At 35.6% G+C, this 10,789-nt stretch overlaps 1 protein-coding gene across 2 annotated transcripts in view; it reads right to left on the bottom strand.

Moving 5' to 3' along the window:
• Positions 1-6,149: 6,149 nt before the first annotated feature.
• The window catches only part of LOC115216698 (ADP-ribosylation factor 1-like 2), a 45,236-nt gene continuing 40,596 nt past the window's right edge, over positions 6,150-10,789 (bottom strand). For both annotated transcript variants that reach the window (XM_029786229.2, XM_029786228.2), the window contains exon 5: positions 6,150-8,193. In XM_029786229.2, the coding sequence (XP_029642089.1) occupies positions 8,032-8,193 (162 nt within the window). In that variant the 3' untranslated portion in view covers positions 6,150-8,031. The remainder of the gene's footprint in view (positions 8,194-10,789) is intronic.

Here is a 10,789-nt window from a genome sequence, read left to right on the forward strand (position 1 = left end):
ACTTACCTCCTCCAGCGAAATCACTAGGTTTGTACCAAAATTTGAACCTAATATTACCTATATCTATCAAACTGCTGATCTATTGATCAATCTTTCTCATTAATATTATTGGCAAACAACCTAATTTCTCGGTTCTAACAATCTACAGTGTGGGCCAAAAATCACATATGACATCTTATTTTGATTGTCATGCGCAAGCATGTGTGTATTCATTATTTGATCTATCTTATTGAATTTTAGAAAGATTGAAGCATGTCTTTGACAATTCTGGAGTGTCTTTGAACTTATTCTGTGCATGACTTTTGGCCTACACTGTATCTTATTAGCAGTGATGGTAAATAACTTTTAAGATTTCTGTCAGGGATATTATGAAAGGGGGGGGGGGTAGTGTGCAACACATTCTTACATTTCCACTCACCCCCACATTTGCAAAGAAAGTATAAGCACATGATGCACAAGTTTGCATATGTTTAGATATTTGTGGATGTATAGGTACGTTTCTATAGAAGTTCCTTGTCGGTCTGTGTATTTAAATGTGTCTGTGCATGTCTGCATACATACAGTAATCCCCTTGACTATCACAGGTGTTACCCCACCCCAGCAATAGGTGAAAAATCCCTGACGTAGAAACAGCACTTATTCTTTTGTTTCAGTCATTTGACTGCAGCCTTGCTGGAACACTGCCTTTAGTCGAACAAAATCGACCTTATTTGTAAGCCTAGTACTTATGCTATCGGTCTCTTTTACTGAACCACTAAGTTACTGGGACGTAAACATAGGCACAAGGAGTGGCTGTGTGGTACGTAGCTTGCTTACCAACCACATGGTTCCGAGTTCAGTCCCACTGCATGGCAACTTGAGTGAGTGTCTTCTGCTATAGCTTCGGGCCTACCAAAGCCTTCTGAGCAGGTTTGGTAGACGGAAACTGAAAGAAGCCGGTCGTATATATGTGTGTGTCTGTACCCCCACCATCACTTGACAACTGCTGGTGTGTTTATGTCCCCGTAACATAGCAGTTAGGCAAGAGACCGATAGAGTAAATACTAGGCTAACAAAAAAATAGTCCTGAGGTCGAATTGTTCGACTAAAGGCAGTGGTCCAGCATGGCCACAGTCAAATGACTGAAACATAAAGAAAAGAATACCAACATCAGTTTTCAAGTGATGGTGAGAGGACAAACACAGATACACACATACGATGGGCTTCCTCCAGTTTCCATCTAGCAAATCCACTCACAAGGCTCTGGTCAACCCGAGGCTATAGTATAAGACACTTGCGCAAAGTGCCACGTAGTGAGACTGAACCTGGAACCATGTGGTTGGTAAGCAAGCTACTTACCAGACAGCCACTCCTGCACCTATATGTGTGTGTATATATATATATTTTTATTATTGTATATATTTTATTGTAAATGCAAAACAAAACCACAGAGGAATCAACATAAGCTTAAATAATTATCCAGTCAGAGAAACTATGCCAAATCCAAGATTGGAAGCTCAATGTGGCCTTGCAGTTCACCAGGTCACATCAAACCTTCCAGCCCAAGCCAGCAGAGAAAATGGATGCTAAATGACCACGACAACGATGGATCTTTGTGTATGTCCCCTATAACAGTTCAGTAAAAGAGAACAAATGAACAAGTACTGGTGTCAATTTGTTCAACTAAATTCCTCAAAGTGGTGTTCTAGCAGCTGCAGTTCAATTACTGAGCAGAGTTAATTGAAAGGGACCCTCGTCAACTATACCTTAATTCTAGCCACCCATTTAATGTCCAATGTTTTACATCCACATTTTACTATTGTGTGGAATTGCTTTGCTTTTTCCTATGTCAGCATGTGCCATATGTATATATAACCGAGACAATGTTTTACAGTCAGATGCTTTTCCTGTTGCTAACCTTTACCTCTTATTCTAAGCAATCAGATAATTTGTTGACAAGATGATTCATAGCTCAGCAATTTTCAAAAAAGCAGAAATGTAAACACACACACGTTTATACATGCATGTGTAGGCACGGCAAGAAGTTTGCTTCCCAACCACATGGTTTCAGGATTACTCCCACTGCATGGCATCTTGGGTAAGTGTCTTCTACTACAGCCCCAGGCAACTGAAAGCCTTGTGGTGGATTTGGTAGACAGAAACTGAAAATAGCCCCTCGCATATGTGTGTGTGTTACTGTTGCCATGACAATGAAACTTGTAAGTGAATATTACTGTTACGGAAGTGGTGTCCTTCATTACCTCCTAAGACATGTCTGGTCATTGGGAAATATTATTTTGCTTGTAGACAGGAAGAGCATCCAGCCATAGAATAATCCACCCCAAATTCTGTTTCACCCATACATTGGAAAGTGAACATTAAATCACACACACACACACACACACAACAGGCTTCTTTCAGTTTCTATCTACCAAATCCAATCACAAAGCCTTGGTTTGTGCAGGGTTACAGAAAACACTAACCCTGAACCTACATAGTTTGGAAATTCAACTTGTAAACCACACAGCCATGCATAAAGACAAGCTTCCACTCAATTTAATGAAGCAACAACTTTGCTGGCCAAACTCAAAGTAGTTCTTATCACAAATTTCTCTGTTGCAATGTTGTACATCTGAAAAGCTGAAGATTGAAATGAAATATCCAACACACTATTACCTTTTGTCCATCTGCAGTTGAGGCAAAACTTAAATCCTGCCAAAAAGGTACCTAATTGCATGTGACATTGTGTCTTGCATTCTGAAACCTCACAGCAGTCAGAAAACCAAATCAAATGGCACTATATATTTTGGCCATTTCTCTAATACATTTTATTTTTAATTGCTTAGTTAGGAGGAAAAGCAATGGCCATGACCCTTTAGAGAGCATTGGAGAGAGAGAGAGAGAGAGAGAGAGAGAGAGAGAGAGAGAGAGAGAGAGAGAGAGAGAGAAAAGATCCACAAACTGCAAACCTGGTCCAAACATTTGTAAGTGGAAACGCCATTGCTAAAGGCACCCAAGGGTTGCGCAATTAATTTAATTGCTCATTTGGTTAATCAATGGAAGCGTCCAGCATCCAGATTCAATATACAACGTAACAATAGCAACTGATGATTATCCTTATTTCATGGCACTAATGCTGTTCTGGGTTCAAAAATGAAACTAAAGACATTTCAATGACTTTGCACAACGAGCTGTAACTAGTTGATACTCTGAATGTATAGTTTACAGTTGGAGAAAGTCAACAGACAAAGATTTATCCCAAAATGATGCAATACTTATTGGTCAAACAGAATAAATAGGATTCCCAGGAGGAAAAGCAAAATTAGTTAATTGCTCGTCTGTCAGCAATGAGAATCTGGAAGAACTCGGTGGTTTGTGAGAGCTGTGTACAGAGATGCAATCAAAGCTAGAGGTGAAAAGGAGTTAAGTGAAGATGTATATTATGCAGGGAGGTATACAATGTTCACTTCTCAGCCGTTCTCCTATTATAGTCCACCAAAGTATAACAAAGGAGTTTAAGACCAGCTGTTCAAGAGGACTATATACTAATGACTGAGTACTTACAGCAGAGTTTATGGAAGAATTAGAGGAGCAGACACAGAAACAAAAGACTAAAGTTTTAGTAGGTAGACAACAAGACAGGACTCCGCTGCCATCAAGGAAATGGATATTTAATAGTGGTAGAAATTCCATATTTGTACATTGATTGTGATCTTTGATAGTAGGATCACAGGTAGGCTAACAAGCTCTGTAGTTGGTGGCACATGCACAGGAGTAATTAGCAGTGAGACATAATCATCCTCATTTTATTTCTGCTTTCCAATGTTTGGCTTGTGAACCTATACAGAAGCCGAGAGTTTCTATTACCAGGGTGAACAAAAGCAGTGAAGAAGGATGCTCTGAAAATATAATTGCCAGAATAAGAACAGCTTAGGAAAGTTCAGGGAGTTACCTCTGCCAAACAGAGGATTTCCTTGTCAAACAAAAGGTAGAGTGTACAATGCTTGTGTACAAACTGTAATGCTGCATGGTAGTGAGAGAGATGGGAACAGGATGCAGTGAGTGTGTTAAAGCTTGAAAAAAAATAAATAATAAAGTGTGCTCCTGCTGGATGTAACAGGTAGGAATATGAACAATGAGGTACAGATGAACTAAGTGGAATCAGATGTAGCATAGAAGAGGGAGATGAGTAAAACTATCAGAACATGTAATGCATAGGGATCAGAACTGAGTAAAGAGCCAGCAGATCCTACATGGAAAGAAAGTGTGAAATAGGAAGACATGGGTAAAAATAGTGAAAAAGCTGATGTCAGGGTGCTGAAGTAGTTTGAGAAAAGTAAGCAATAATTGGTGGGATGCTGTGGAGAATACTCACCTGACCCATGCAAGCATAGGTAAGTTAATGTAGAAATGAGCTTATCCAAGCAATTACACAAAACCTTCCAATATCAGTGTTTAGAATTGAAATTGGATTATACAATGCAGATTAGAGTGGATTTGGTCATCAAAACCAACTAGTAAAAGGTATGGATATACTTCAGTGAAACCTGCTACTCACTTGACAAGGCTAGTAGTGACACTATGTGTGTGTGTGTGTGTGGGGGGGGGTGATACTGATTATGAATATCAAGAATACAGGTGAGGAGAAAATATCTCATGGGAACACTCTGCATACTAAATATAAATACAGTGGGGTCTCCCATAATATAGAGTTGATAAACTAATAAACTGAATCTACAGTCACTTCAAAATAATTAAATTAAATATTCAAAATTTATCTTAGCTATTTTCGTTCCTGAAGCACAAAATTTATAGACAATTAAGGAACATCACAGTTTTGCTGAAATAATTAATACAAGCTGAAGAATTATTTCAAGATTCTTGTTACAAATAGAGCAGTGAATGAATTAAGTGAAGTATTCATACAATTGGCAACAAAATGTGTTGTTGAATAGAATACAAATCATTTGTTACACCGGCACAAATAGCATTGTGCAATAGTTTGTCAAGTAATAAAAAGAAATGAAAAGGTCTTTGAGCAGTATTTGGTTGAATTCTTTAGTGAGGAAAGTGAAAAGCTGTTTTCTGAAGATGATGGATATGAATTTTTATTAAAATGAATCATCTTCAGATAACACAAGGAAAAACTGTTCTTTAATGATCTCAGAAAAACTAACTATACAATGTGAATACTTTCCTAATTAGGAGTGAAATGGCCAAAATGATTAAAGTAACAATTAGCAGCTCAAGGGCCAAGAATGAATAAATTCATTTGAGTCAAAATAATACAAAACCTTATTCTACAAGTTTGGAGTGTCTAGCTCCTGGTTTCTAGGATATTTGGAATAAAACAGTATCCTAACCATTAGGTGATTAATCTCAATGCCACGCAAAAAGCCATTCACAAATTTTGGTAAATTTCATAGAACATTTCAGATTTCTGTAAGCTAAATAAATCTTGTAAGTTTACAAATTTTAAAATAAGCTATAGAACTTGCCATGCAAATGAAAGAGGCAAATCTTTTCTTTCCCAAAGTTTAATTTTTCTCAAGCTACCTTAAAGCCTAGTAGCTTAGGCAAATTATTTGCAAAACCAATTTTCAATGGTGCTTTTTAAATATTATGTATGAAAATATCTCCACCATTTTAGGATAATTTACAATTTTTGATTATCTTAAATGAAATAAAATATCAGTTTTTCACAAAACAGCAATGGTAGCAAATTAAATTATTGTTAATTAACGAGGACAAAGTGGTGTAAAGCAGATAAAACATTAAAAGAAGACAATGGCAGCATGCAGTAGATCTTAATCTGTTCAATATCATCAATAGCTCCAAGCAAGATTTAGAAAAATTGTTTCCAATACCTACAGCTAAGCTGTGCTTTTACAGTGGATAAATGGTGAAGACATATCCTACAGTTGTTTAATTATATCATTTAACCATTTTCTATGCTAAGTAATCTAAAACTGGCTGCTTATTGATAAGGCTTTTCTGAAGCTAAATATTTGGAATTATATTGAATGGTAATCAGACCAAGTACCAAGAGAATTTTGTTAAAAGGTAAAAAAAAAAAAAAAAAAAGAAACAGTGAAGTATTTTTACAAACTAATGAATGGTTTAGAAATCTTGTCATGAAAAGCAAGAGAGAAAGTAAATTCAAAGAGAAAATTAGCAATGAAAAGGGGAGTTCAAATATTTATTAGATCTGTATGCAGTATACATTTGAATAATCCATGCAAATGACATGCAAGAATTACTGGCTATTAGGAGTGGTGGTCAGTCATTTCAAAATAACTGCACTTGCAGACTTTCAGCCAACTCAAATTTATCGTTTAAGTGATTCCAGAGGAACAAAAAACGGTGTTATTGCATGAAGTTGAGCAACAAGCCCACCTTGGTAGGTTGTTATCACATCACAGAAATAGGAAAAATAGATTGGGAAGGGTATTGTCAAGGTCAACATAAGATTGCAATGGATATAATATATATTATTTATTGGTTGCAACTAATTTCATGCTAACTAAGAATCAGTAGAAAATGTATTAACATGCAGTGTTGGAAATATGGGAGGAGGAACACAACTAACATTAGAGAAAATAAAATTAAAATAAAAACAACAACTAAAATAAAATTCTGCATACAATTTAAAGCTGACTTATAAATATGCAAGAACTCCTCAATAAATGTTTCCAAATATTTTTTCAATTTTTTTTCTTTTTAAATTTCCGAATAACAGATGAGTCTATCCCTGCAATTTTCTGATGATACCTACAACCAGATACCCCCTCATATAATGCCAATTATACAGAGAATATATCTATATAATTATCACTCTTATTTCTCACATTCTATAGCTGAAGATTATGTATTCAGGCAATGAGATTAGTCGTAGCACAATGGAAATAGGAATAAGGAAACAAATTTAGATGCCACTTATGGCAATTTTTAAATAAAGATAAATAAAGGTAGCTCAATTTTTGCAAAAAGGAAAGAAAAAAATATTTTATGAAGCAAAGTTAACCTGGAATGTAATTCTAATGCCATGCCTAAGAATCACAAACAAAAAAAAATTGAACAAAAGTTTAAGAAGCACCCCACCCCCCAGCTAATTATGCAAATGCGGCAGTAAATACCCCAGGGATAAGTGATGAGTTCATTAGTACCAAAGTGGAAATAGTCTTTGAAGAATGCATTAGTTGTCAGAAATAGGGAAAGGGGCATGGAATGTCTAACTTGGTTCAGAAAAAAATGGTGTATGTTTGAGAGAAAAAAAAAAACATATAAGCACACTTTAGATTTAAAAGTTTACAGCCAACAGTTAAAAAAAAAAAAGAAAGAAAGAAGATGCCATGAGAGGCCAACTGACCAATACCAAGCTGTTAAGTTTTGCTGATTCAATATTTTTTTTTTTCAATAGTTCTGCTTTATTTCTCTGGGAAAAAAAAAATGATTCTCCACCCTCTATGATTACTAGAATGTCCACATCATTAATTCCAAGCAACTTGAAGGAGGAGACAAAAATTTACAGGAAAAAAAAAAAAAAGTAAATTAATTAAACTTTAACAGAAAAAGGTTCTGTTATGAACGGAAAAAAAAAACAAAAAAAAAAAAAAGCTGATGGAGCTGATGGCATTTCAATTTTTTTCAATTTTTTTTTCAATTTTTTTTTTATTTAATTTTCTACCTATTTGCAGCAGTGGTGATAGTGGTAATTTAAAAGAAACAGTCACCATCATCACTATCATGGCACAGTGCCATCACCACTGCTGCTGCCGAGAAGAACATTCTGAGTAACCCCTATTAATAGTCTATAGCTTTGACCATAAAGAACTATAAATTTATCTTACATTGTGTAAGGGCCAGTTTCCCAACAGGCGAGCGAGAGAAAGAACTGAAACCCTGACACTGAAATTGAATAACAAATGAACACGGACTGTACAGACAATGTGAAACTGAGGGAATGAGCAAAAGTGATTGCATACTGACAGGCAGCAGTCAACCCGCAGACAGCCACTTTTGGAATTCATACAAACATTTCCTCCTTGGAACTTATTTCCCACTTTTCAATTGATTTGACAACCAATCAAGTCCTTCATACAATCCATCTCCACTTGTTGCACACGTTGCTTGGATATACCAGGATCTATTAGTCAGGCCATGCAATTGCAACTTGTCAGTCACTTCTGCAGCATTCATAGCATTTGGTAAATCCTATTGAAATAAAAATGGGAAACATTAGAAAACCATTAAACAACCACAAAAAAAAAAAAAAAGAGAAGGCAATTCAAACAAGGTGAGACAAATATATTCAATTTTACTCTTCTTTCCATCAAATTTTTATGCTTAGGAGGAAGAACTTTTGCAAAGTGCATTGAAGAAGCATTTTCGATGTTTGTTCAGAGGTAAACTAATTTCTTAGCAAAAGACAATATTTCAGTAAACCACCATCTGCTTACTCTTTTTTTAAAACTTTATAATCAAACCCTGTAACCTCTTTTCTAAGCCCAAAATCATGCCAATATAATAAATGCAATGTTTACAGTAGAGTTGGAAAGTCTTCATTTCAATTTCATTACGCCATAAATGCAGAATACAGATCAAGTATGGCTGTGAATATGATTATTTTAAAAAGTCCTAAAGTACCAGAAATTATTCTATGCATGTCAACAAAAAAAAGAGTAAATAAAAAAAATTAAAAAACTAAGCCTGATTATGAATTTTAGTTAGAATATTTTGTCCAAGTAATTGTTGGGTGCAATATTGAAGACTTGCATGAGAAATTAGTAAATACTTTCTGAGCAATTTTTTCTTTTCTGTTCTATATTTAAGAGATGAATTTTGCACATTATTTACATTTGACATATTTGTCCTCATTTTGTTTGTTAACATGTTTCGTCTGATATACCCCCCAGCCCTCATCAGGTGTCTTGTGGTAATTTCGAACCTGGGTTCTCATTACTATTTTTCAATGTTGTTGTTATTATATTATTCAGGTCACTGCTTGGAATTGAACTTGGAATCTTGGGGTTAGTAGCCCACGCTCTTAACCACTATGCTCATGGGCATATGGCACAGTGGTTAAGTGTGCGGGCTACTAACTCCAAGATTCTGAGTTTGATTCCAAGCAGGGATGATGATAATCTTGAAAAATACCTTAGGAATGAGAACCCAGGTTCGAAATTTACCCAAGACACCTGATGAAGGCTGGAGAATATAACAGCCGAAACGTGTTAACAACAAACACGATGAGGACAAATATACGTCAAATGTAAATTATTTCTTTGTGTATCTTGTTTTCTTCCAGGAAAAAAAAAAAAAGCTTTGTAATAATTCCTATATTTTTTGACTGAAAGTTTTACTGTTTACTAAAATTACAGAAAAAACAATTAAACATTTTTACTTTGGGAACAAAATTTCTGTAGACTGAAAGTGTGCAGAAGCCAGTTGTGTGTACATATTTTTGTAAATATATGCAGAGTTCAAACCAAAATACTGTGCAGTTTTATTTGATTTGGCCACCAGAAATGCCAGGGTCAACACTGAACAGACTGACATACTGTGAACAATTACATTGTTCACAAAGTGTATTATATAGGATAATTAATAAATGTTGAAACATTAAAAAGATAAAAAATTAAATGGATAAGAGTGCAGCAACTTCAAATAAGAACTTATGTGGCCCATGATGATGATGTAGATTTTAAAAGATTATACACACGTACACACACACACACACATACTTACTGGAGAGAAACCCATATCCTAATTACATTCCTTAGACTTCCAAAGAATCGATTCAAGATATGCTCAAAGCATCCACTGTCATTAATTGAAGAGGAGGATCAACACAAATTGCTATCATTATATCAAACAGTGAACCTTAAAACTGCTGCACAATGAAGAGCTGTTATACAAGTCCCGTTTACTTAGAGGTAATGGATTGTAGCATTAGCTCCAAATGGCAAAAAGCTAACAACGTATAATTTGCATAACACACCATAAAGAAAAGTTTTATTTCCGAGAAGGATCTCTCTTTTCCAACAACACTTGGATGAATATGGCTACTTAAGTTGAGTGCAAGAGAATGAATCTAGCAACCTTGAGATCCACACCATGTAGGGCCTGATGATATCTATTAATTGATGGTAATTTTGAAAATATAAGACACATCATCCTCTGGAGCCCTCCAGAGATATGATGAAACAATTTCAAGACAGCATGGTGTGTGTGTGTGTGTGCTTCATTTGCTGTCTGACATGGTTCAATGAAACATAAAAGCTAAGGCCCACAAAATTACGATTTATGCAAGATAAAATATCAGACCTAAATGGAGACTTGGGAGCTGCATTAATATTAAGCACATGATCTATGCATTAATACTACAAAAATGGTAGATGCAGTAGGAGGTAATTAAAGCCATTCAGCTTTGAAGGTATGGCGAGGCTTCACATCCTGTGTACAAGGGTCAGTCTTCCAAAATGAAAGAATTCGAAGGATATCAGGAATGATAACCCGGTGGAATTGTAACTTTGCAATGAGAGGTTCACTGCAATGGCCAACTGTTGGAAGTCTTCCACTGCCCTCTTGATAGTGAAATACATTCATTTGTCAAGTCAAATATGTGAATAGGCAGGGAGATATCACACGCTCCAGCATCTGAAACTATCACATCAATACCTCAATTTCCAAACTACAGAACTACTGCTGCCTGCTTTCTCCAACAACAAGTCTTCTTTCCTAACACAGCAACTGAATACTGATAAGGCAAGAAACAAACAAAATTCTGTATTTTTGAACAAACAATCTC

Source organism: Octopus sinensis, linkage group LG10 (assembly GCF_006345805.1).
Source record: "Octopus sinensis linkage group LG10, ASM634580v1, whole genome shotgun sequence".
Classification (NCBI taxonomy): Eukaryota; Metazoa; Mollusca; class Cephalopoda; order Octopoda; family Octopodidae; genus Octopus; species Octopus sinensis.